Source organism: Rattus norvegicus, chromosome 4, assembly GCF_036323735.1.
Source record: "Rattus norvegicus strain BN/NHsdMcwi chromosome 4, GRCr8, whole genome shotgun sequence".
Lineage (NCBI taxonomy): Eukaryota > Metazoa > Chordata > Mammalia > Rodentia > Muridae > Rattus > Rattus norvegicus.
Window position 1 is genome coordinate 66092333 of NC_086022.1, and position 27751 is coordinate 66120083.

Genomic DNA, 27751 nt, shown 5'->3' on the forward strand with positions numbered 1-27751 from the left:
TTTCACCCTTTTTGTCTAATTAAACTTTTTTTCTCTCAAATATAAACTGGACACAACTATTATCATTTTGTAATTAAAAGCATAAAATATAGCTAACAGCCAGTCCAACATTTTATCAGTTAAACGGAACATTTAGTTATCCATTCCAGCTTAAGAAAGGCTTAAAATCTACGTTATATTCTGGCTAGCTTGTATACTCTCTGATAACTACCTAATAAAATATGTATTTTCAAAGTTAAACAGCCTGATAGGCTATGAGACTATAATCAGTCTTCAATTCCATCAGAAGTCTGAGAATGGCAAAATTATCTATAAACATGGAAAGTCTAACATAGCTTCCAGAACTGAGAGGTTGTTGAGACAAATCTCCACTAGCATAGTCCTCTGTCTGTAACATGTGAGTGCAAGTCTTCAGCCTTCTGGCACAAAATCAACGAACAGACTCTTGAATTGCAGAAACCTCAAAGGGCTGATAATTCTGGCTCAGTAGAGATTATCAGTTAACAACTATTCTGCATAAAGTGTCCCTTTTTTGACAGTATTATTAGTCTGTGGATGAAATGGGCAGTTTCTGCCCAGTGGTTGCCTAGTCACAAAGTATTACCTCACCTGGAGGTAGAGATACCCAATTTCTTCATTAGATCTGCCAAAGGGGGACTATTAGGAGCAGATATTTACATCTCATACTTTGTGGATTTCTGACGTTTTTGAAAACCATCTATCTATATAAAGTAATCTGGACTGTTGTCTGTTAACTATCTTATTATCTTGAAAGTACTCTACCAACTTAGAGTCATGAATTTGCTATTTGGCCCTTAGCTCACATGTGTAATCAACTTAGAAGTTTGTAATGGCATCAATAGAAGGACTGGCTCTAAAACTTGTGCTTTAAAAAAATTTTAGCAAATGAATTCTATACCCAAATAAAGATAGGATTTTTAGCTTAGTTACCAAATGAGATTATGGCTGTATAACTCAATGTAGCTAATTCCTCCCTATTAAATTATGACCATTTCTAAACTCCTCATAGAAACAACCTTATAATAATGACTTTCAGTCCCCCCCAACCCCGAAGTCTAGGGAATTAGTGACGACACCTGCGTCGTCACAACACTGAGAACGGGCATAGGCCTGTGAGATTTAAGAAGAAACACATACTTGGGTCATTCGTGTTAAAACAATGCCATCCAGGCTTTACTGAGCTCTCCTTATATACAAGAGGCAAAAGCAGTGGAAAAGTAATAGAGCAGATAGAAAATCCCCAACCAGGAAATCAGGAAAAATCTGCATTGTGGAAAGTCCCGGCCCCAAAACAGGGGCCAAGAGCAGCTGCCAAAGGGGTAAACAACTTCTTACTACAACCAGCTAAAAGGCTTAACGAGGGGGAAGGGCATCATGGAAGTCCCGGCCCCAAATCAGGGGCTGAGAGCAGCTGCCAAGAGTATAAACAACTTCTGGCCACAGCAAACTGAAAGGCTCAGTGAAAGGGAAGAGAAACACCCCAAGGTGGGGCCCAACAATTGGGGTCAGAACTCTTCAAGAACTTCTTCAAGCTGTACTATGTGGGCGCTGAGAGATCCTTGGGGATAGGAGGTAGGGAAAATGGAGCAAATGTTGTAGCCTGTAGTCCTGTCTTGACTGGACCCAGCTGAAAGTCCTTGAGATCAGGAATATAAGCAGGTACATTTTGGAAAATATAATTCTCAAGACAAAAGTTTAGAATTGAGATATCTTTTTGTTTGATTCTCTTGAATTTAGTTCTTCAGGTGGTCTCCCTCTATCAGATCTAATCATTATGATTCCGTGAGGTTTCCAGAGCCTAATCACACTTTTTAAAAACACAAAGACAAAACCTTTCTCCCCAAAATACTGTTTTCCTTAGTCTGTAACCAGAAAAGCTTGTATCTTGCCCTCCCTCCCAGAGTAATAATATAACCATAAAACTCAAAGTCACACCCATTATGAAGATTAAGCAATTTTAAAAAAGGGAGTATGCTAAACAGTAGTGTTAAACAATGAGCCTGTTAGGCTTTTCTAATCTGTCATATCAGGAAATTAACCCAAAATTCCTGTCGAGCCCACGTTAAGAGAATCTGAGCTTCCTGTTGCGGTAAATATCAAAAATAACCACAAACCCTCGCTAGCTGGCATCAACGAGCCATATGGTCTTTAGCAGGGTAATTCATAAAACAAATTAAATACCTTCAATCAATTCTAATATCAATAAATAAGAAACTTATTAAAGCAGGACTTTAGCCCAAAATATATCGATCTGTTAAGCTCTCTACCCGGAGCCTCAGATATTTATTTATTAATAACTTCTATAATATATGTCTGCATTCACTCTGCCTGGTGTTACAGACTTTTATCACAACTCTCTACTTGGAGTCAGTGACTAATTTTCCCTACGTTCCGAATCATGGGTGAAAATCCCCACGTGATTTGGGTAATCTCTGTACTCTCTTCATCTTAAAAACAAACTTAATCACCTTCTAATAATACTTGTCATTAAGAAGTAGCTTGTCTAACTATGATTTTAACCCAAAATTCCTGTGGAGCCCATGTTAGAAGGAATATGAGTAATCTTTCTAAACAACCTTCTTTAAAAAGCAGCTTTAATCTCTAATTCTCTCAGCTGCCACTACTTATCACAGCAGGGGGCCTACTAGGCTGTTTCTTTGTTTAAGGTTCCTGTGCTTGTGTCATCATGTGATTTAACATGGCGCTGGCCCCCTCTTAGAAAATAAAACTTTCTCTCAACTCTTAGGATTACTAGTGGATTCTTGAACACCATGTTGAGTTGCCACCTGCTGCTGTATTTTTATAAAAAATGCTTTTACCCCACCCTAGGTCCAGCACCATAGTGCCCCAGGATATCTGGTAGATATCTTCATCTCAGTAAGCAAAACCTCTCACCCACTTTATTCTATCCTATATCACATTACCGATGGTTTCTCTCTGAGCCTGGCAACAATCTGTCTACTCATCTAGTTCCCAAGGCAGGTTGCCACCATGCCAGAAATATACATCCCAATTCCATGGTGGCCTAGTGTCTCCAGCCACCACATACTCTCTTGAACTTAAATCGCCCCATGAAAGAGCACACAACACAATAACCTCTGATTCAATTGATAAAATATAATTGCCCACCCAGACATACAAAGCTCTGTACACATCCATCCCTTAATAATATTCATAACAATCTGTAAATGTGCAGAGAGGAATCCTAACATCCACCTCCATGTTCTCTCAGCTGCTTCTCTTCCTCTTCCCCTTTGAAAAATATTTTAAAATTTTACAAATCAATAAAAGCCAAAGCTCCTGAAATTCAGAACTCCAGGCTAAGTTAGACTGGAAACATGTTTTTCTCTCGTGTTCATGTCTTCTAACAATGGGCCACTATGAAAAACTGAGAGCAATGTGAAAATGCAGAATTTTATAATTCTAATTAGCTAAGAATTCTGTCTCCAGAAATGACAACTTCTGTTTTTTAACTGTGCAAGCCCTAACCAGTCACTCACTATATCCTTGCCCCCGGGCTCCTGACTGGATATTTCAATTGCTAGCTTTGTACCAATGAAACAGTACATTGATGTGTTCCTCAAGTTATAGCTTCCACATATTACATATGCATGTGAGTAAGCACATTACACACTGACATATGTATAGGAAGATAAAGACTCCAAAACGACTCAAAATTCACTATTGCTTTCGGCCGTGCTTCAACTGGCAACAACAAATGAACCAACACAGTTTGTGAGTGTTATCCTGAACTTAACCAGAAGCAAATGATCTATTAAGTACTTGTGCTAAGTGGGTAGCCCTTGTGGGCAGATATCAATGATTCTAAATGTTTTCTTTTTCCTTTTGGTTTGTTTCTCCAATCTTTAAATCTGAAAATCAGAAAATGGAATTCACAGTCATTATTAGTGCCCAAAAGCAGAAGGAGTTCATAAGCAAAGTTCTATCATAAACAAATCTCCATGTTTTGTTTTGTTAATTAAAAAAAAAAACCACATGCCTATTTTTGTTTCTTTGTTTACTTGCTTGCCTTGAGTTGAGACTGAATTCAAATAAACTTTGGCACTGAATTCTGCTCTGCAACCCAGAAGAGAATGCACACTCCAAAATTCGTTGGAATTTTGTTTAGGTTTCAGACTTCCACTGAATTGTCCAGACAGCCCTGTCTGCATTTTGCAAGTGCTGCTATCCCTCTGCTCATTCTCTCCAGGAGATTTCCCTCTATTCCACTCTCTACTTGCAGAGCTGCTCCGGCCATGATTATCACAATTCCGTAATAGAGGCTGTAATTCATTGGATGTCTATTTTCAGCCTGTCCACTAAATAAGTTCAGGATGAAGTCATCGGTGCAGAGGTGTCAGTTAATTGCAGCAGCAGACAGCAGAGAGAGCAGGCTGAGTGAGAGAACACCCTTACCCCAAGGACAAGTGACATTCCAGAGGGTACACAAATGAGCTTGCCAACTAAATTGCCTTTCTTCTCAAATATATGATCCCCTTCTCCTGCGCTGAAGCCACAGTCTAATGAGTTGGTAGGTAAATAAACAGCACAGTGGGTAGAATTAGTTCATGCTTATATGTTTTCAATATTGAGGGTGAAATGAAGACACAGATAGCAATTTGAATCTAATTTTCAAGCTTGCATGGATGAAGGGTCACAGAAGGAAGCTGAGAGGTACCAGGCTATTAAGGGGTGCAAGGCACCAGGACAAAGAAAACTTACTGGCAGAGAATGAGGGCCCTCTTCAGGGCAGGCACCAAAGCCCGAATGACTTAGATTGAAGATGCAGAGAGGTGTGCTCATTGTGGGCAACCAGGTTATAGGTTATGCTGTTTGGGAAATGTAAAGGATGCGACACTTACCATCTTTCAGCACCAGATAGAGCCTAGAACTGAGCTAAAGTATAGCCTAAGAAAGTTCAGGACCTAAAGCTGTGCTGGAGTCGGAAGTTCTCACTGCTATGGAGAACAGAAAACAAAGGCCGGGAGGCTAAATCACATCTGGGACACAAGGGTGCTGGCAGTTAACCATACCAAACACCTGTGCTTTTCTCGAATTTTAAACCAACACTACTGTTTAAGAACAAATAGATCTGGGTGAGAAATGAAGAGGCAGTGTGGGTGGACAGTGTATCTACTATCAATCTCCCTGGATTCTTGAAGAAGACACCATCTTGCGCAACTAAGCATTTTAATTATTTTTATTTTGAACCGGTTTTAAAATAAAAACCTTTCCTAGATCATTGTCTCCAGAGTCTTAAATTAAAAGAAGAAACCATACCTACACATAAATACAGAGATACACACACACACACACACACACACACACACACACACACACAGCATTGCAGGAGGAGAACCAAAAAGGACTTAACTACAGGTTAGTTAAGACAGGCAAGTGAATGGTTCACACACAATGGATGGCAGCAGGGAGGTGCCCAGATCCCTTTCTGCTGCTTTATCCAGAAGTAACAAGCCCTGAAATCAAAAGAAAATCACCAAGTCAATAATCTGGTCATTTGAGACTGAGTCTTATTTTACACCATATGTTCATTTAATCCAAATCGTTAAATTGGCCTCTGAACCCTATTGATTACCTATATTCTCCCCCTTTGTGTGTTTATTTCCTTCTCATTGTATAGCCTGAACATGGAAATTATTTACTATCCTTAATAAAGTTGCGTAGGGCCCACCATCCTTCAGGAATTGGTGGTCAAGCAGAAGCAATTAGTTGGTCTTATATAGGATACACAACCAACAGAAAGTGTTTGCTGACACCCAATACAGGCTTTGCTGTGATCAGGCAAGAAGAGATCCATTTACTGGTAATAGAGGAAGCAATAACTAGCCAAAGATATGCTTGCACAGACTTGGGTAGTAAATGGGGATTACCTCAATTTGAGAGATTGCGACTTAGTTAAACCTTTCATCAAATGGAATGAATAGACCTGAGCTATGAAATTTGCCAGAGATTAAGAAAATCGATAATAAACTATCTAAACAAGTAAAAACTATGAAAACATCTCAGACAGACCCACAACATAGCTGCAATGCTGAAAACTGAGAAATAATTCTCTTCATACTTATATAGCCAATGTCTAAGCATCTTGGAATCCTTAAATGGCTAATGACTTTAAACAATGAGAAGACTTAGCTGAAAAAGAAGTTCAGAAAGTTATACTTTCTGAGTGGGCCCAGGTAACCTTACTACGATGTGGGGTTATAGAAGTATTACTGCAATTTTTCACCCAAGTCAGAGTTAGTAGGGTCAGGTTAGGCCACAGCTTGAACCAGAGAAGCAATGGGCTCTCCAAGGAAGACACATTACTAAGAACTAAAATCCACACGAGACCCTGCTGATGGGATAACCCTTGTTACCAGTTGTGTAAATGGCTCATCTTATTACAGTGTCTGACTTTAAGTAGCCTTCCCTACCATGGAGAACCCAAGTTCCCTTTTTTCCTTAGTTCTCTGCCTACTCTATGTTCTTCATCCTAATAACAGCCCATGGGGGTGGGGGGTGGTTCTTCTTACACCTCCTGTTCCTAGAGACCTAAGCCCCATGGCATCCATTTTTATCCTGGTCCCTTCCCTTCCATTGTGAGTTTAATTCCAAGCTACCTGCAAATTCCATTCTCCTTGGTTCCTGTAAGCTCTGGGCCAACCAGTGTTACAAGTGTTATTAACTCTACAGTTTCACTCCAGATGTTCAGATTTTTCAAAATCTATCTTTATGATATAGAAAGCAACTAAACCAAATTTTATGTGACTTAATACATTTACTTATTCAATTAATTTGTACTGTTCCCAGGCCTAGAAAAATCTAGACAAATAGTGTACCACCCCATCTATAATCCCATTCCTAAATCAAGGATTTCTGAAGGTTTCACTTTACCTACTTCTAATTCTTTTTGCTGCTTTGCTTTACGTTCGAAAACAAAGCAGTAGTAGTATTTTGGGTCATTTTACATCTTTTTTATTCATTCCAATCTCCTATGCCATAATCTAAATAATCAGAGACACATTTGATGATTTGTTTTTTTTTATTATCAGACATACATATCTGTACTTTACTGAGAACAATCCATAATTTTCCACATCATTTAACCTCAGCATATAAAAATATTGTTTGGGTTCTATAAATCTATCAAGCTTATAAAGTAACCGCTTCAGGGTTTGTTTGTCAGAAGGTGTATGCAGTTCATAGAATGAATAAAAGGGCCAGCTCCTTCGGTGACTCTCAAATCTTTATTTTCATATATGGCTTGGGAAATTTAGGGTGTACTGAATACTGTGACAAGCACTGGGACAGATCTCGCTGTCCTTGCTTCACATGGTGCCTGTTAGGGGTTATTTCTATAATCTAACTAGATTCTATTCAGCTAGGGACCACTCACTGCAACGTACTAGTTTAGATCTTGTTTAAAGAGGTCAGCCTAGTGTGCATTTTTTTTTATTTAACTGATGACACCTAAAAGAATAAAAGGAGAAATACCAGTAAAGCAGGTCAAATTGTCAACTCCCGGCTTTACAACAGGCTTTGAAAGCAACCAAACAAGGGGAAAGCTGGAGGCAAACGGCTCATGAGTTATTTTCCTAAATGCAGAACAGAGCCAGGGAGGTTTCAACATAAAGAATGGTAGCTAAGGCATGGCCTATCCTTGCAAAAAACCAAGACAACCCCAGTTCAGCAAAGCAGGGGAAGAACTCAGGAGCTAGGAAGGTGTAGAAATGATTCTTCTCATGGGCTATGGTCCACTGGTAGGTTTCCCAAGCTTCACCTGATGGCCCCACACCCTTGCACAAATGGGCAGCATTAAAGAATCTAGTGGTTTCTAAATAAATGAGGGGATAAAAAAGAAAGGAAAGGAAAAAAGCAAGGAAAAAAGCAAGGAAGGAAGGAAGGGAGGAAGGAAGGAAGGAAGGAAGGAAGGAAGGAAGGAAGGAAGGAAGGAAAATATATGTGTGCAGTAAGACTGGGAGGAGTAAGAAAAATAGCTATCAGAGCTGGATCTGTATCCCTTCTCTTGCTATTGGAACTCAGCTGCAATCTCGCTACAATTTCTAGGTCTTAGGATCAATAGGCTATGTTGCCATTTAATGCTTTGAAAGCATTATGTCATAAACAAAGCTAAGTTTCTTATAATGGTGGAGGAAGAATAACCCGGGCAAAGGTGTCTGTGGAGTGGCTTTAAGCAGTCAATGGCCCTTCACACAAGCCACGTAAACTATAGATAGGGCAGACAATGGACGATGTTGAAGACAAAGACTTGTGTCTTCATCCAATTGGACTGTCTACAGAAATATGAGAAAGAGAAGTCCTAAGGTTATCCTCCCCTCCAAATCCACAATCACTGGAGTGAATGTTCTTTATTTCTTTTGATGCAAAGTATTTTCTTTCAGTTAGTAAAACTGCTAAGTGAAATGAGTTTTGAAAAGTTCTTTCATGGAAAGTAGCACCTCTGATGACTGCTAAGTGTGATTTCTGAATTAATTTATTCTTATTCATAAATCATGCTCTGAGCATCATAATTTTAATATTTTCTTAATTAGTAGTTGATAACTGTTGGGGCTGATAGAACCATTCTCCATTGGTGATGTGGCCAAAGCAAGCTTTTATTATTGGGTTCAACTGAAATCTACAAGGGGCTAAATTATATTTCTTATTCCATCAGAAAGAAAAACTTCTCTAGAGAACACTGTTTTGAAACAAGTTTAAGATCATGAGATAATCTTTCTTGGATCTACAGGTATAATTATAAAGAGAGGTTCACTGTCATAACCTCCAGACATCTGACTTAAGAAGATATTGGTTACCAAATATTCACATTTTTAGGTTGACGATACCAGCATAGGAACTTGATGCTTGATCTGAAAGTGGGATTTGTTTTTTAATCCAATGTTGAATGGAAGCATATGAGAAAATAAGAAATTGATTTTACTCATGAAAAAAATTCAAATTGTTTTACGTTTGAGGAATAATACAAAATGTGTTCTTCATTCTTTTATGTTACTTCTTTTTGTTGTGATATATTTGTTTATTAGAACCACCGGTTAAATTATAATCAGTTCAATCATAGTGGCACTGAATGAGTACGTGCATGGAACCTACTGCTTTATGCTCTGTGAAAATTTGTGAATGGTACATTTATTTTCTATATATCTATTAGATCAACTAGATGAGAAAAAAGGTTTCAACAGATCACATGCCCAGCAAAGGAAAGAGATAGGCTTCTGTTTTAGGTTTTGCTAAGCTAAAGCTTTAAGTTCCATACCCACAGCCATATCATAGCTGTCCACAAATAGAAGTGACAGGAAGAAGAGTTGTGTCACCCTAACAGAGTGAGAAGCTAATCTTTTCTGGCACCACCCATAGCTAAATAACCACGACCTTTGCTATCGTCTCGCTCAAAAGTGAAGGTACACTAAATCCATGGTGTTCTTCCTGTTTGGGCATTGCTTACAGAAGGCCAGCAGTGTGGCCTGAAAGTTCCCTTTCTGTAACATGCTGTCATGTACCAATCCTTTCTGGGAGGATTTCCTATCCTACAGTCTTTATAAGAACAGAAAACCTGCCTTCCTTTCCTCTCATAAGAGTCAGGATCCTTTCCCACTCAGAGAATGCTCAACATGTGAACATATCATGCATGCATATACGCAATGGGTGGGTGTAAATCCAGGGGCAAAATCCCCTAGCTTATTTCCTACCGTCTTGAGATGTGCCACAGATTAATTCATTACAAAATTATACTCTATTTTTTTTAAATCAAGCTAAGCATATTCCTATCTCATCTCAGTAAACAACTCATACCAAACCTGGTCTGCCAATACGCAGTGAAGAACTTGCTTTCTGTCAGTCTGGAACAATAGTTCGCACCCATTTGCCATCCTATATTGGACGATCTTTCCTCGTCATGCATCATTCATGAATGAGTGGAAATTGCACTTCAATGCCTATATGTGAATTGCTCAGAGTTTGGTTTTTCTGTTTGTTTGCTTGTTTTATTTCACTGTAACTTTGGATGGCCAGTGACTCCTTATGTTAATGAGGCTGGTTTTGAAATCACCGTGAACTGCCTGCCTTTGCCTCCTGTATAGTGAAACTAAAGGCATGGACAATTATTCCTTTCATAATCTACTCGAATTTTAGCAACCATTTACTACATGGCCTGGAGAAGGTGATGGCGAATGGGTTGTGTCTGGCCTACTTCCAAGCCCACATGGTGCAGTTCATGAAGACAAGTGTCATTTCGGTCATAGTTTCCACATTGGGCTCAGCTAACACCAAACTTGACCCCGGGAAAAGGTGTAGGTTACAACTCTGTGTTGATTAGTAGAACTCTTGGGTTTTCAGAAAGAGGTGATATCAAAGAGTGTTTGGGAAGAATGGAGGTAAAAGGGCTGGGGGTTCAGCTCAATGGGAGACCTCTTGCTTAACAAGCACAGGGCCCTGGTTTCAATCCTCACCACTGCAAAAATAAATAAAACAAAACCAACAGCGTCTATAGGCAAAAGGGGGTGAGGGACACTGAACACATTTAAATGGTTTCTTAGCTAATGTAGAAGGAAAGGAAAAGAAATCAGAGAAGAAAGGCAGAGAGCACCACAGGGTGACATACTATATTATACACTTTTAATGCTGCTGTGGTTGCCCAAGGTTGTAAACAAGAAATGGTTTATTTCAAGCAGTTAGGAGAGTGCTCTGGTTTCCGACATTCAAAACTTCATTCTTTCTTTCCAACTTGCTTTCTGGTGGGACTCTAACTTAGTGTTTTAGAGACACAAATCTTTGCCGACTTGATGCGGCTTTTTGTGTCCCCTCATCTGAATTGCCATTCCATCATTTAGTGAAGATTTTAATCTTCTCAATGTTCTTGGACTTCACGTTTTAGTGAGATAACGCTGTGGTCATTTTGCCGAGTTCTAGAAATAGGCTGCAATCAGGCTCTGGGGAAACAATCATTTTGTGTTTGGATTAGAAACAATAAAAATAGTTGCTGCCCATCACTTTGTATACTTCCTTACTATTTTATTTTTATAGCCCCATTGACTCTGGTATGAATCATAAGGCTACGAGGCAGGTGCGATTTGTGTCATTGAAGAGTGGGAAGTCTCCAAAGTTGACTCTTTTGGAAGTGAATCCATTTCTCTGGGCTCCACATAGCCAGAGTAATCTCCGTTCTAGAGACGTCAGCCAGAAGAAAGATGATGCCCATTCGCTGTACATTTCTGTGTCTCAAACTATAGTAACCATTAAAGCCATATCTGTAAAAACAAAATCTACTCATTTGCATAGAAATGCATACTTTTTTTGTAGAAAGAGCAGTGCGTTACATTGAAGGGTAAGGTTTCCTTTCCCTTCATGGGTCATGGGACCCTGAGACAAACACGTAATAACTATATTCCTAAGTAAACTGAGTGTCTTAATCTCTACCCAGTTATGTTCAAATGGTGCTGCCCGAATCTTCCATTTTACCCAGAAGGAATCTCAGTTGTGTGTGAATTGCTTACTCTGTGTACAACTTCTGATACCATTTACTCTCATTCTCCTTGCTATGGTCCATGAGGGCAACATAAACACTTCACACTACTCATAAATGGAGCTCCCTCTTGCCTCCTGTCAGGTGTGTCCTTGAGCTACAACCCAAAGTGGCATGTTGTTGACACATGCTCTATCTCACCTCCCAGTGGAAGGCACATAAACCCTGGAAAATTTTCCTTACAGGGGACACTGTTTGGTTTTGCTCAGCTTCTTGAGAGCAACAGCTTTCATTCCAGAATTTTCTATCAGGGTTATAACAAGACTCAATTCCTCTGCAAATTCAATTCCCATTTTTTTAATTCAAAGCAATGAATTAACTAATTTAGTGTTATTAAACCAGCAGCCTGCCAACTTCAGGGGTTGGGGGAAGGAACACCGCAAGAATAAAATTTAAAAAGCCAGCTACAGAGTTCCAGCTTCTTATAACAGAAAGAACGGCACAAACACGGCTGGGAAATCACAGGCAACTTACCACAGCTCTATGGCTATTGCTCCATTGTCTCTTCTGTTTCACAGGGTCGCCTCTGATTGGATGTTTGATCGGGGTTCACAGTGTAGAACATGTTTCATGCTGTAGCTCTAGGCCTGTGCATTTTACTATAAAGTGGTTGTACTTTCTTGAAAGGAAGAAAAATACAGGGAAAAAACCGTAAGTCAACAGCTCTCACATGCCTCAGAGTGCTGTTGAACTCAGTGCAGAAGCCGATGAAAGCCCATGTGCTTACCCACATGAGATGTGCTTTTTAAAGTTTAAAAGCCAAGCTGAGCATGGTGGTGCATGCCTTTAATCACAGCTCTTGGGAGGCAGAGGTGGATGAATCTCTGTGAGTTCAAGGCTAGCCTGGTCTACAAAGCAAGTCCAGGACATCCAGGGCTCTGTTAACACAGAGAAACCCTGTCTCGAAAAACCAAACCAAGCAAACCACAATAGCGACCAGGACAACGACAAGGACACGTAAAAGCCTGAGCATTCCCTGCTTTCCTTGTGCTTATGCGTGTTCCGACCCCTTTTCCACTGTGACAAGGAGGAACACGGTGTGAATAATAACTAGAACGTGAGCTGCATGAGGTGGGGAAGCTCAGATCCTAGTGAGATCACGGCTACCACTCTTTGCCTGTTAGTCATGGCACTTTGCTAGGGTAAGTGGTGTTTACATTGTGGTTTGAAGAAGGAAACGGTAGTGTGGCTGACATGGACTGGAAGCTTGTCCCAGAATCTCTAAGAATAGTATAACGTTTGACAGGCAGCCAAACACTGTCAGCATATTTACCCTGCAGTAAGCTTGTGCATAATCCTGATGTTTTTCACATTGAAAGAACTCATGAAGTCTATGTGTACTGACTGGAGGATCAGAGTGCTGTTTCAGCTGCCTTCACTCTCCTGCCACTTGCTGTTTGGTTGTTGGTGAAGGTGGTAGTGTTTGTTTGTTTGTTTGTTTGTTTGTTTGTTTGTTTGTTTGTTTTACAGGTAATACCCGTGGATCTTAAAGGTACAGCTTGAAACCATACTATGTTTTCAGCATGGAATTTTTTTTTAATTCAAAATTTTACATAATACATCTCCAGCCAGGTCTACGATTTTGTGCTACCATTCCCTAAATGAGAAAAACTCAACATTTCTTCGAGAGTAATTTTTGGCACATTTTATTTTAAATACTACGTCCAGTCTCTGTGGGTAAATAAGAAGCTGCCTTCTTTGGGGTTTCTGGACCTTCAGCTACTCAAGTTCAAAGTTCTAGAGCAGTGGCTTAACCCCACTAAAGCATCCTTCACTGAGAAAAAAAGTGATGGCACTTAATCTAGAGTCCTGCGCGGATGAGTCCGGCACGGTGAATGAGAAGGAAACGGTAGGAAAGGGATGGGCAGTGGGTATTTAGGGAAGCGGTCCCAAGGGAGCCTTCTGTGTTTATTTTTGCTCCATTTTGGCCAACCTTCCTCCTAAAGCCTTAGCTCTGGCACTTGGCCCACATCTGTCCAACTTTGTAGGAAAGCAGGTGAGTCTCTTCGGCATCCTGTCTCTCCTAGATTAGAAATCCCCCATGGAAGAGAATATGCCCTATTTTCTTTGGGTTCCCATTCGTTCTTCGCTTCCACCCCCACAGCCTGTGACACCATTTGAGGATCTGCTCATTTCAGGGCTTCAGAAGATATTTTGGAGGAAAAAGAAGCAGGGCCTTCACTCCTCCCTGTGGCCGTCCCCACTGCAGCTGCAGTGAGGTGCAGGCGCTGGTGAGAAAGGATAGATGGACGGGTACCCACTCTAACTCACAATGTCTTGGCTCAAAGGGAAATCAGCCTGAAGCCGGGATAAGTTGAAATGGGTTCCATGTCTGTGTGACCAAAACTTAACAACATACAAGAGAGAAACAAATCATGACACTTTCAATTGAATCAACATGAAACTGTAAAATGGAATGTTTCTCACTGAACAGGGACTTTGCTCCCTAACACTTCTTGGAATAAATGTCTCCTTCCTTAGCTCTCCTTGGCCTTTTTTTTTTAGTACTTATTTGGTCTCTAACAGTGTTAGTGGGAGAAAGTATACTTAACTGACGCTACTCATGTATTAGTGGGATTAAATAAGTATTGCAAAGACCTAAAGGAGATTTTGGGTTATCTAGTACAATTCATGTCATGAAGTAAAAATTGCATTTTAATAGCAGTTAGCAGATTAACATACAGCACATTTGTTGATAAAGATACAAAGCATCAAAAATGAATAAGCTTCATTTGCATTTTAATCAATTATAACACAGGTAAAATACTGCATCTCATTTTTAAAACAGAAAATTAGGTTCCCCATATTATCACCTGCTAACCCCTTGGTGGGTGGAAACTTGTCTCCATGACATTCTAATGCTTTTTCTATTTCCCTGTCAAGTCAACCTTATATTTTTCATATTTTCAACAATAGAATATTGCACTGAAAATCTTACGCATTCTGTAACATTAAGACAAACTTTTAAGCATGTCAGAACATCTGATGTTTATCCCTCATATATACTAAATTCTACTCTCCTATCCTGCTTTCAAACCCATGAGCTCTTCTTCTATAATTATTACTGTTTATCTCTTTCCTGAATTCCATTGGCGTTGTTTATATGTGCATGTATTTAGGGCTGAAACACTGGGGACTGAATAATTCATCAGGGTTCAGAAAACTAATCCTCCCTCTATCAGCAGCCCATAGATTAAGTTTTCCCGACTTTCTTTTCATTCTTCTAAAATGCTTGCTAGTGTGCAGTGTCCACGTCAAGGTGGGACAGCACAGAAATAATGAAATAACAGATGTCAGACAGCCCTGAAAACAGTACAGTGCGACTTCTCCAAGCCACTGACCGTTGTCAACTTTACAAATTGAAAGTCGAGGATAACACTTTTTTTTTGATTTGCATCCTTTTTCTCCATCTTTGTTAACTTGGGTATTTATTTACGTTTCAATTGTTATTCTCTTTCCCGTTTTCTAAGCAAACATCCCCCAGCCCCTCCCCCTCCCCATCGATATGGGTGTTCCCCTCCCCATCCTCCGCCCTCCCCCCAACAATCCGGTTCACTGGGGGTTCAGTCTTGGCAGGATCCAGGGCTTCCCCTTCCACTGGTGCTCTTACTAGGATATTCATTGCTACCTATGAGGTCAGAATCCAGGGTCAGTCCATGTATAGTCTTTAGGTAGTGGCTTAGTCCCTGGAAGCTCTGGTTGGTTGACATTGTTGTTTATATCATCAGAATCATATGAAATAGCATGTAAAAACTTGCAATACTTAGACTGCTCACACACTGATTGATTCATGTAGCACATTCTGCCTTGGACACAGTTTTGAAAGTACTTCCACACAGACCTCTGGTGTTCTGCCCCACCCAGGCATAAGTCCATCTGTATTATCTAATTGATCATTTCTGTCTTGTACATACCAGAAGTTTCATTTTCTCCATAACAATTCAAAAACTTGGTGTCAATATTGTGAACCATAGTCCCACTGCGTGAATGCTGTTGGTGATACACTGGCTGTACATGCGTGTGTTTATAGGTGTGTGCATTTGTATGTCCGTGTTCCTGTGTATGTACATGTGTATATGGGCACATGTCAGTATGCATGTGTGTGCATGAACCTCTGTGTATGGGCGTACGCACGCGCGCGCGCGTGTGTGTGTGTGTGTGTGTGTGTGTGTGTGTGTGTGTGTGTGTGTGTTCCTTTGTGGTGCAAACCTGAGTCTTTCACATGCGAAGGCACTCTAGAGTGATATTCCTCTGCCTCCCTCTGGAGCCCTCCCACACACATTTGGAAATGATTGATTTTAGAAAAATGTTTAGGCCTATAAATCCCACAATGTTTCTTTGTTAGACTCCATTTATTGCATTTACTGTTTTTTTTTTAATTATTAGCATCTCCCCTCAAAGATATGGTTCTTGTCCATACATGGTGTGCATACTTTTGTATTAATCGAGGACCCAACTTGATATATGAATGCCAGGTTTACTCTTACATGTCATTGGCGTTAATACACGGCTTCAGCTAATGGGGGTATTTTTTTAGATAAAAGATGATTATTCATTTGTAAAAGACTCTGAATAGAGTGCCACTGATCTGAATCTCAAGTAATTTTACTCTTTGATCCTTTGATCAATGTGTGTCATAAAATGGCAGCGATCCCAGGACTTGCTCTGAAGAGTAATTACGCTCAGGACATGCTGACTGTCCCTGTGATGATTTTCTTGATAACACTATTGTTGACAATTTGCTATCATCGATAATGAGAATTTATTACTTTTACTACTTTATGCATTCCACATCTTCCCACTCATACATAGCTCAGATGCACATTGACACATTCTTTTCTGTTAGCTATTATGAAAGGTTAAGAGAGGTGATCAATTTACATCTGCTTTGAGGATTTAAGTATTAATAGCATGTGTTTCATGCTTAACATTTATAGACTATCATTCAGGGACATAATATTGCTTTACCCTGTGCTATAACTCTAAAAGAAAAAAAGAGTTTGAGAAAAAAGGGAAATACATTTCATCGAATTTTAGGAGCAAACCCAGAACTACATAGCTAATGGTTTAAAAATATAACACAAGTATTCAAACTTTGTGAAGAAAACGATGCACGTTCCTTTCTGCTGTGTGTACAAAGAAACTAGGTGGAAGACAAGTTTTGTTCTCATGCTTCCAAAATACACCCAGGATCTTGTTACAAACTAAATTGTAGAATATCACATAACACATTTATCAAATGAAAGGCTTTGAAGTGCATCCCTAGTGTGAGCATCTTCTTCATTTGTGATCTAACCTTATTTCTTGAGTGGCCCCAGAACTTTGGAGAAAAGAAGTGACAAGAAGCTGGTGGAAGCCAGCTACTATCTCTCATAAAAAAGGAACGGCCTTCACATAATGTGTGCCTCCCCTTGGAAGATGGGATATCCCTGCTTCGAATACTTGCGCTTGCTTCTAAATGGCATGTTTCCCATTGTCACACCAGTACTGCCACAGACCAGTAGGGCGTCTCTAAAGATTCTGAGCTGCAATAGTCAATATAGTTCCCGTCCCATAGAGTTTTCAGTGTTCAATATGGATAAGGATCCCAGGTGCATAAACTCTCCGTTTTGACTAGCAACGTCTGCACATAAGGCATCATCATGTTGCTCCTCGGGAATCTCTCATTAAGTGCAACCCTTCAATGGAAAAGGGAGGCAGAGGGAGATTTTCTTAAAACAAAACAAAACAAACAAAACAAAACAAAAGGCCTGCAGTAAAATGCTGGTTTTAGTTATAAATTATTTACTCACTGTCCTAGCGATAAGTTCCTTAAACTCTTTTATTATCTCAGCTTTCTTCTTTCTGCAAGGGAGCTGATATAATATATTGCAAAGACTTTCTATCACCCTTAATACTTACTGAGGAAAAATTGTGCATCTGAGAGACCTAAAGCTGCATATGCTTTTATGATTTTTTTATTGAAAAATAAATCATACCATTTGTAAAGAAGAAAAGGAAAGGAACGAATTGTAGCCTGCCTAGTCACTGATTTGAAAGTGATGCTAGATTGTGTTCTGTAACTTTCTGGGCCAGAGCTACCTCTTCTGCAAAACTAAAGGTTTGTCAAAGAAGAGTGAAACAATAGATTTAATAGTGGCTTGAAACAAAGAAAACATTTGGAAAATTATTTCCACATAATCAAATCAGTCATATCAATAGCAAATGATGGTGCTTTTATAAGGTATGGGATTTTGGAAATTCTACTGCCAAATGAAGATGGACTGCAATTGTAAAACAAAATTGAGGAAAAACAAATTTATTTTGGGTGCATTGGTTAGTATATTGTCTTTTTTATCACCACACTCATTGCCTTTAATAAGGGAAAGGCTCAACCTACCATAAAGGTGTTACTGACTATAAACATCACCATTCAGTTTTATGTCCTGTTCTAACATTTTTTCTGCCTGGCTTATTAATTTTTTTAAATACAGAAGTTTATGGTTGTTTTGAAAATGTTTTTACTATATATTTGGTTTAGTCATTTCAACTCATAAAGACATAAGCAAGCAGGCAGATAGACAGACACGTCTGTATGTGGTGACACTCATTGTGTTAATAAATCATGAATTCATCATCAGCCATTAAGAAACATTTCAATCTTCCATCTAGAGTTTTTGCCTCTTGCCTGGTCAGACAGGGAACAGTATATATTCAGGATACAGAAGAAGGACTGGGAAGTTTCTCAAAAGGAAGAAATCTGATGTGTTTTAAGATAATATTTATATTACATTCATTAACTTCATTCTATTTCCCTACAGGTTTAAATGTTTCTTTGGCCACTTGACTACTGAACACAAAATGAATAACTCAACAAACTCCTCGAACAATGGCTTGGCTATTACCAGTCCTTACAAGACATTTGAAGTGGTATTTATTGTCCTTGTGGCTGGATCCCTCAGTCTGGTGACCATCATTGGGAACATTCTGGTCATGGTTTCCATTAAAGTCAACCGCCACCTTCAGACTGTCAACAATTACTTCTTGTTCAGCCTGGCCTGTGCTGACCTCATCATAGGTGTTTTCTCCATGAACTTGTATACCCTCTACACTGTGATTGGTTACTGGCCTTTGGGACCTGTAGTATGTGACCTTTGGCTAGCATTGGACTATGTTGTCAGCAATGCCTCCGTTATGAATCTCCTCATCATCAGCTTTGATAGATACTTCTGTGTCACGAAACCTCTGACCTACCCAGTTAAGCGGACCACAAAAATGGCAGGCATGATGATTGCAGCTGCGTGGGTCCTTTCCTTCATCCTCTGGGCCCCAGCCATTCTCTTCTGGCAGTTCATCGTAGGGGTGAGGACTGTGGAGGATGGGGAGTGCTATATTCAGTTCTTTTCCAATGCGGCCGTCACCTTCGGCACTGCCATTGCAGCTTTCTATCTGCCTGTCATCATCATGACTGTGCTCTATTGGCATATATCCCGGGCAAGCAAGAGTAGAATAAAGAAGGAAAAGAAGGAACCTGTGGCCAACCAAGACCCAGTATCTCCAAGTCTGGTGCAAGGAAGAATTGTAAAGCCAAACAATAACAATATGCCTGGTGGTGATGGCGGCCTGGAACACAACAAGATCCAGAATGGCAAGGCTCCACGGGACGGCGTGACTGAAAACTGTGTTCAGGGGGAGGAGAAAGAGAGCTCCAATGATTCGACGTCAGTCAGTGCTGTGGCCTCCAATATGAGAGATGATGAGATAACCCAGGATGAAAACACAGTTTCCACTTCGCTGGGCCACTCCAGAGATGACAACTCTAAGCAAACATGCATCAAAATTGTCACCAAGGCCCAAAAGGGTGATGTGTGCACCCCAACGAGTACCACTGTAGAACTAGTTGGGTCGTCGGGTCAGAATGGGGATGAAAAGCAGAACATTGTAGCCCGCAAAATCGTGAAGATGACCAAGCAGCCTGCCAAAAAGAAGCCTCCACCATCCCGGGAAAAGAAAGTGACCAGGACAATCTTGGCTATCCTGTTGGCTTTCATCATAACGTGGGCGCCATACAATGTCATGGTGCTCATCAATACTTTCTGTGCACCCTGCATCCCCAATACAGTATGGACAATTGGCTACTGGCTCTGTTACATCAATAGCACCATCAATCCGGCCTGCTATGCGCTTTGTAATGCCACCTTCAAAAAGACTTTTAAGCACCTCCTCATGTGTCATTACAAGAACATAGGCGCTACACGGTGAAAAGACCATCAAAAGAAGAAATGTGGTCGAGTGTGTCTTGGGGAAGAACAGAGACAAGAAAGCTGTGTTTATAGTGACCTGCCATTTCACTTTACAGTCTTACTGCAACATGAAAGTAAGGAGTTTTAGAGAGACACTATCATTGTGCCCATGCTCCATTTTGGGAAAAATAAATTAATAAACCTTCACCTTATAAACCCTGTCAGTTTAGGAGCACCGAGAAAATGAAAGAGGCATGCTGAAACTGCAGATCTAAGGAAAAATCTCTACTGTCTCCTGCTCTCTTGAAGAAGGGCGTCAGAGTCTACAATTTCATGTCTCTGCACAAGAAGAATAACCTAGTCTATTTGTTGTTTCTTTCTGTTGTTCCCCTGTGTGGCGGTGAGAAAGAAATGACACATTCCATGCTAACACAGAGACCTACATGGAAAGAAGCAGGCACTGTACAATGAGAGAGAAGAAGAAAGAAAATCAAATAGGATGCAGAGATGGTCTGCAGAGCAGCGAGCATATCCTCGGCTGTGCTGTGCTCTGATCTGAAGGATTTCAACACAACAACTGCTTATTTCTTCTCTCTTCCCCTTTCCCGTCATGGAAAGCAAGAAAGCAAAACAACAAAAGCCCAACTAGGCCATACTATTTTTTTCTACTATTTTTGTAGTTTCTGGTTTTATATTATATATGGATAGTATCTGCAGGACTTCTAAATCTGGCCAGAGTCACCCATGAAAATGGACACTCTGCCACTCCCCACTGTGTTGTTGCATTCTTTGATGGTGTACAGACCTGTAAGGATTTCATTCACTTGAGTTCCTCTGTGTGGGAAATTTTTACCCACCTGATTTTCTTCTCAACAAACCCATTTTAACAATGTTGTCTGCCTAAGACATAAATACGCTTGGGAAACCAAAGTCATTTAAACTTAATTTTTAATCACATTAGAAAATGGTCAGTCTAGTTGGAGAGAGTTCACCGAGGCCAGACGAAATTTGAGATGAGAAGACAGAAGGTCAGAAGAGCGATCTGTTTGAACTTGAACCTGCCTGACCTATGTGCACAATGTTAACGTGTACAACATGAACTCCTGACATTGTCAGCAGGAATATGATGTTGCTTTGCTCATTTGAGTCTCAATTAGTTCACTGTGACATTACTATCCAATGTCTGTTAGCAGATGGTACTCAAATTATACTCAAATGAAGTTTTCTATAATCATATTAAGACACAGGGGTGGGGAAATGGGTCATGCAAAAATATTTACTAATACTACCTGTTCCATGTTCTTCCAGTTGTCTTCAAATCTCTGTAAGATTATATTGCTTCAAAATTCTTTGTGGCTTCAACATAGTGGATAACCAAAAAGAGGCAAAATATGCCCACAGAACCTGATGGAAGAGTACATGTGATTCTCGCCATGCCATTTCCCACAGACTAATCTAACCACGAATAGCTGTCACAGAAAGGATTGTTAAACGGTAACACTAAACACAAAAGGTCAATGTAGAAAAATCCATACTGGACACTCTAAAATAATGCGGAATCATACCAATCTACATTAACTAGTTATTTTTGTCTTCACATAATTTCTTCTATTATACATTACAGTATTATGGTCAGATTTTTCCAAGTCTGGGCCTAATGGATAGAAATTGAAGTTCTAAATTCTTCTATAAAGTTCAGATATTCGCTGATGCACTTTGATTCCCTCTCTGCCATTCCACGAGTATCACAAGGCAGGTTCGTCAGCGTAAAGTCCTAAGAGTTATCAGAACCATTTTGTCTGACTGCATGGCAGTAACGTCTCAGCAAGTGGGCGATAAAGGATAGAACGGCAGCAACAGCAACATTGTAAGCTAAAAAGAAACAAGTTGCTAATAATATATTTAACCTTTATGAACAGAACTTATTGTTTGAGCAATTTCAGTCGGTTTTAACCTCAAAAACTCCTATCTATAAGACATAGAATCGGTTCAGATTAGTTTAGTCTATAATTAGTTGACTGAGTTCCCTTAGTTCAGAATTACTAAAATGTAAATTCACTTTATGTTGTTTCTTCGAGTAATTGAGTGGAGAAGACTTCGATCCAATGGATTTCTTGGTTTCCTGTATGGAATGTTAACAATCTGTGTTATACACTATTGAGATGCAGACGTGGCTTCCTTTAGCCCAACACTTTGGAGGCCAGGATTCATTGTCTATCTCTGTTTGCTTGAAGCCCAACCCACCACGAGCCAATCTTTGTCTTGTTCTGTGTCTCATAGTACTTTTTTCCTTGGTTCCTTCTGTGCCTGGTAATTTGCCGCAGCGGCCACAACTTCATTAAGAGAGAAACTGTCAAGTTCAAGAAGGAAATGAAGGTGGTCTAACATACCACAGAAATTTTCTCAAAAGAATCAGAAAAAAGGGAAGTACATCGGCATGTTTGGAAGGGGGATGCCTTCAAAGATCTTTCTTTACTGTTGCTGTCTTTGCCTTTTTTTTTTTTTTGACTCTCGAACAGAGGCAGTTTTTACCCTAAGGACACTTAGTGATAGGTAGGGCCATTTTGATTGTCACAACTGGGAATAGGCATTTGTATCTAATAAGAAGGAGCTTTGAAAGCACAAGCTATGCTCCGCCCCAAAATGATTTGACTCAAAATGGCAATGACACCAGGACTGAGAGAGACTAGTTTATATTTAGGGATTTCCGTAGCTTTCCTTCTGAATCCTCCATCATTTGAACAAACAAATGAAAAAGATTAATGCAATTTGCTTTCTGGTTAGAACAAAGCAAAGCTCACTCGTCAGCCATCACATATTCTCCCGCACTAATTAGGAGTTGAAACTCACTGAGAAGAGCACAGGCCACACCTGCGTATGGAAACCAGCAGCTTTCACACACCTTGAGCACTGCAGCATCTCAGTGCCTGGCTGTGGAAGCACAGCCCCTACTGGAGAGGCTGAAGCTTTGTCCAGGAACATCACTGCTTCTAGTCTGATCGGTTTCTACTGGAGACGTCACTTCTTTTCCTTTCCAACTAATGAAGAGCCCTTTAAAGAAACGGTCTGACTCATCTCCTTTGCTTTCACTAGAAATGTCAGAAGCTGTCAAGCCTTTATTGTTTTTCTCCTCATAGCAATAATGTAAATATCCCAGAGTGGTAGGATAAAAAGAGAAGATGTATGAAAAGACGAGCCAGCTCACTTCTAAAGAAATGATTGCCTCTTGACCAAGTCATGATTACCTTAATGACATACCCCAAGTGCTGGGACAGGGTCACCAGTATAGTATGCTACAAAGGGTAAGAAAAACCATCTGGCTTAATTTATGGAATCTTGAATCAATACCATGTCCTTCTGCTTTCTGCCTACTCAATGATGTTTAATCCTGAAGAGATGATGGCACGAGAGGAGATTAATGATGTCAACAGTTATTTATCAATGCAGCCAACTTTTATTTTCTTCTATTTAGTTCATCGACCATTGCCCCCCTCTTCAATTTGATAATATCTCATCAACAACCGTAACACTGGCATTGCAAATAGATTAGGAGGGCACCCACAGCTGGGTAAACCTGTGAGACATGTATTCTCAGCATGTATATACAATGCCATGCCTCTCTGATAGGCTTCTCTTTAAAAGGGTGCACGCTGTAGCATGAACTCTGTGTATATTTAATATACCTTTCCATGATATGCTGTATGCTTCATATATATTATATTATATAAATAAAATAAAATGTATAATAGAAATACATATTTCTGTATGCAAATAAATATATTATACACAAAATTGTGACAGGCACTCTGGCATACATGTTGTTTCATAGGAATAAGAGTAGACTTTAATGTGCTCCATTTTAAAAGAAAATCATACTTTGCATTGAAGGAAAAGATTTAAGAACAGCCAAACTCCTATTCACATTAATATTCAACTGATTTATCATCTTTGAGTGTCTGGCACTGCTTTTAGAGATCTCTTGGAGGAATAAATTAATAAATCTTGCTGGTATCAGCCCATGTGACAGCCATGATTTCTTTTCCTGTGCCTGACAGGCCTTCTCAGAGATCCTTCCCAGCTGGTGTGGGCCCTGCAGCTGTGTTGATCTCCTGTCTGATTGCCTGATGAGCCCGCAACCAACCCATTCTCACAGACTTGCACTCTCTTCCAAATTAACTGATTTTATTGAAATGAAAAAATAATCACACTGAGAGAAAAAGACGACCTTCAGAATGTTTTCCTTTCCTTTGACAAAAAAAAAAGGTTCAGGCAGTGTGCTTCATAAACCACATTCTCAGCACGGGTTCAACAATACAGCACCCTCTCCATGGCATGCCAGAAAACTTCAATGAGATACAAAAATTGCAACGTTCTCAATGAAATTATAAAATAGATGGGTTTGTTCTGATGTCTAAATTTTCTCCACAAGCAATCTCTTTCCTTTCTTTATTGGCCATTTGACAAGTATGATCCTCAGAACATTCCTATGATCCTGTCAGAACATGCCCATAGCTTATAAAGGGATACTGGCAGAGCAATCTCAAAAAAAATACATTTATATATATACATATATATATATATGTATATATATATATATATATATATTTCTATGGTAGTATAGACACCAAGCCATGTATTGGTTGAGATTATTTCAATGAATTTTCGATTCATTAGTCTCTTAAGCCTTCCTTTGATGTCTATCCACTGACTCAGTTTTACCCAGTAGGACACAATTAAATCACATGAACTGCTATTCTCTACACCAAAGTCAATTATAGAATAGCTAAGGGAAAAAAATCCAGTTCTCATTGGCACTATCTTGTTCCAGTAAAATAGTTCATTTCATAAATTTAATTTATTTTTTATATAAGTCAGGTGTTAGATGGCTTGAAGGTTGCAAACACTGATAGAAACAGCATCTTGTCATCACTAAGGAAGAAAAATTTTCCCATTCTAACAGAAATCCAGTTATTTTAAAGAAACAGTGTGGCAAGTGGTGGTAATTATTAGTTGGTTCCTTAGGTCTGATTTTTTGTTTCTGTTTTGGTTTGGTTCCAGCAGTCCGTGCTAGTCGTGGACCTGTGACCTCCATCCTCACGCTCCTGAGGCATCACACCCAAGCCAGCTGTTTATTATGTAAGCAGCACTATAGAATACCTGATCTTCGAGTTCCAGACTACACACATAAGAAACTAAAATGAAAGACAAAGCTATACATGTGTCTTATATCGAGAAATTTACCAAAATTCTTCCAGTACTGAAGTCTTTGAAATGCAAATATAATTGAGGGTTTCTTGGAGGATTTGAACACGAACACTTTTTAACACATTATTGTAAAGTGCAGACACTGGGTGCCTCTGTTAAGTTATCCATTTCTACAACCCCTTGTTGTTTTGAACAGCAATCTGGATAGTGGTTTCCCCATTGCAAAAGGAGCAAAACTTAGCATGAGCCTTCTGGTTTCTCCTGCTTTGTGACTAAGAACTGTTCTCCTCATTGTCCTTACTTATAAAGCAGGTGCTTTCCCTTGTGACAGTAGCTCCATTAGCACAATGCCGTGTTGCACCAGGCATCAGTGGACCTCTGACATCACCTGTAAGTCTTACTGAGCCCAGATGGTTTACGCCAGCCCTTAGCCCTCCCCAAACTCCACCTCTACCCAAGACCGGGCCAGGGCTTTCAGAGGCCTGAGGTGAAGTCTGGGGACTTGTGTATCTAACACGTTCTTGGAGCATCCCCACACATCACACTTTGAAAATAGCCCACTGTAGTCTAACAGCAATTTCCACGAAACATCATGATAAATATCAAGGTTTCTTCACAATTCAGACCCAATCGATATCAAGGGAAGTTCTCCTCAAATAAATTGGATGCTTGCTACAAAGGGTTTCTCATATTTCCTCTCTCGGGAGTCTGTTGGTATTGTTCACTCTACCACCAGAGATTAGAGAATAAAAAAGATAAATGCTTGAAGAACCACTGAGGTGTTGAACTTTAAATCAAATAAAGAGGACCTTGGACCCTGTGGTAGCACTGCTAAACATACACTTTAAACATATTTTATATGAACACTTAAATGATTTATTTTTTAATGTAATGTGTATGAAAGCAGTCTTCAGGTGAGTTTTGAGAATGAAGCATTCCATGAGAATGTTGTTTAGAATTGCTGTCATAACAAAAATAATACTAAGAATTAATTTATCAAGTTCTCTTTATACACACAACCAGTACACACACACACATACACACACACACACACACACACACACACCACAAATATATATACACCTTAGTTAGGGTTTTATTGTTGTGAAGAGACACCATGACCATGGCAACTCTTCTAAAGGCAAACGTTTAATTGGGGCTGGCTACAGTTTCAGAGGTTTAGTCCATTATGCCCATGGTGGGAAGCATGGCAGCGTCCAGGCAGACACGGAGAAGGAACTGAGAGTTTTACATCCTGATCAGCAGGCAGCAGGAAGTGAATATAGACATAGTTACTCAAAGCCACACCCACTCCAACAAGGCCACACCTTCTAACAGTGCTACTCCCTATGAGCGCATGGCCCCATTTTTCACTCAAACTACCACAATATATACTGCCTTAGATTTCTATTACAGTGATAAAATCCCACGATCAAAGGCAACTCAAAGAGGAAACTATTTTTTTGGTTAACAGCTTATTCACCATCATTGAGGGAGGACAGGGCAGGAGCTCAAGGCAGGAACATGGGGGGCAGAACTGGAGCAAGAAACTATGCAGGAATTCTACCTGTTGTATTGCTCAGCATGCGTTTTTATACCACGCAGGACCATCTGCCCAGATGTGGTACTGACCACTGCGGGCTAAAAGCTTCAAATTAATCACTAATTAAGAAAATGTCCTGCAGACCTTTCTACAGACCAATCATATGGAAGCATTTTCTTAACTAAGGTTTCTCTTTCCAGACATCTCTAGTGAGTGTCAAGTTTACAAAAGACTAACAAAAACAATAGACCTCTGTGAACTTGACCTACCAATATGTTACTATTAACACATAAAATTTCTGTCTGTGTACTCAAAATATTACGTTAATATTGATATCACAATATAAAACATAATAAGCAAGAAAAGCCCCAGTCTTGAAAATAAAATCAAACAGCTTAACAGTTCATTCTCTTAAAAATATTGGGTAGTTCTAAAACCCCAAAGTCTTTCTAAAAGTCCAATGACTTTCAACTGTGTGCTCCTATAAAATGTTGAATATATTTATGTGAATTACACTTACAATTAATATATCTGTGTATATATTTTTTCTTACTCCAAAAAAGAAAAACCAGGGAGGGCACCCTTACAATCAGATCAAAGCAAAATGAAAACTCAAAGGTGCTCTTCGAACTTGTTAAACCTTTCAAATGCCCACAAAACAACCCATCAAGTTTTCTCACAGGACAAGTTCCAAACTCCTTCCACAGTGCGCCTCCTCCCGCAAAAACAACAACAACAGCAACAACAACAGCAACAACAGCAACATGGCCACATCTTCCCCAGCAATGTCCGCTCCTTGTACCAATTTCTGTCTTAGTTTTCCATTTCTGTGAAAAAAATCACCATGACCAAAAGCAATTTAGGAAGGAAATGGTTTATTTGGCTTACTGCTTACAGTCCATCACTGAAGGAAACCAAAGCAGGAATTCAAGGTATGAACCTGAAAGGAAGAATGCTGTTTACCAGCTTGGCCCTCCTGGCTTTGTCAGTCTCTTTTCTTTCTCTCTTTCTTTCTTGCTTTCCTTCTTTCTTTCTTTCTTTCTTTCTTTCTTTCTTTCTTTCTTTCTTTCTTTCTTTCTTCCTTTCTTTCCTTCCTTCCTTCCTCCTTCCTTCCTTTCTTTCTCCCCTTTCTTTCCTTTCTTTCTTTCTTTTTCCCATTTATTTTGAAGTTTCAATTTTTTTCTTCTTTTATGATTTATTGTATTATTCACATTACATCCC

At 39.7% G+C, this 27751-nt stretch overlaps 1 protein-coding gene across 3 annotated transcripts in view; it reads left to right on the forward strand.

Annotated features, from left to right (window-relative positions):
* Positions 1-23796, forward strand: part of Chrm2 (cholinergic receptor, muscarinic 2) — a 134993-nt gene extending 111197 nt beyond the window's left edge. For 2 of the 3 annotated variants that reach the window (XM_063286746.1, XM_039108421.2), the window contains one exon: positions 18361-23796. In XM_063286746.1, the coding sequence (XP_063142816.1) occupies positions 18401-19801 (1401 nt within the window). In that variant the 5' untranslated portion in view covers positions 18361-18400 and the 3' untranslated portion in view covers positions 19802-23796. The remainder of the gene's footprint in view (positions 1-18360) is intronic. The other variant, NM_031016.2, reaches the window with a different exon arrangement.
* Positions 23797-27751: the final 3955 nt, after the last annotated feature.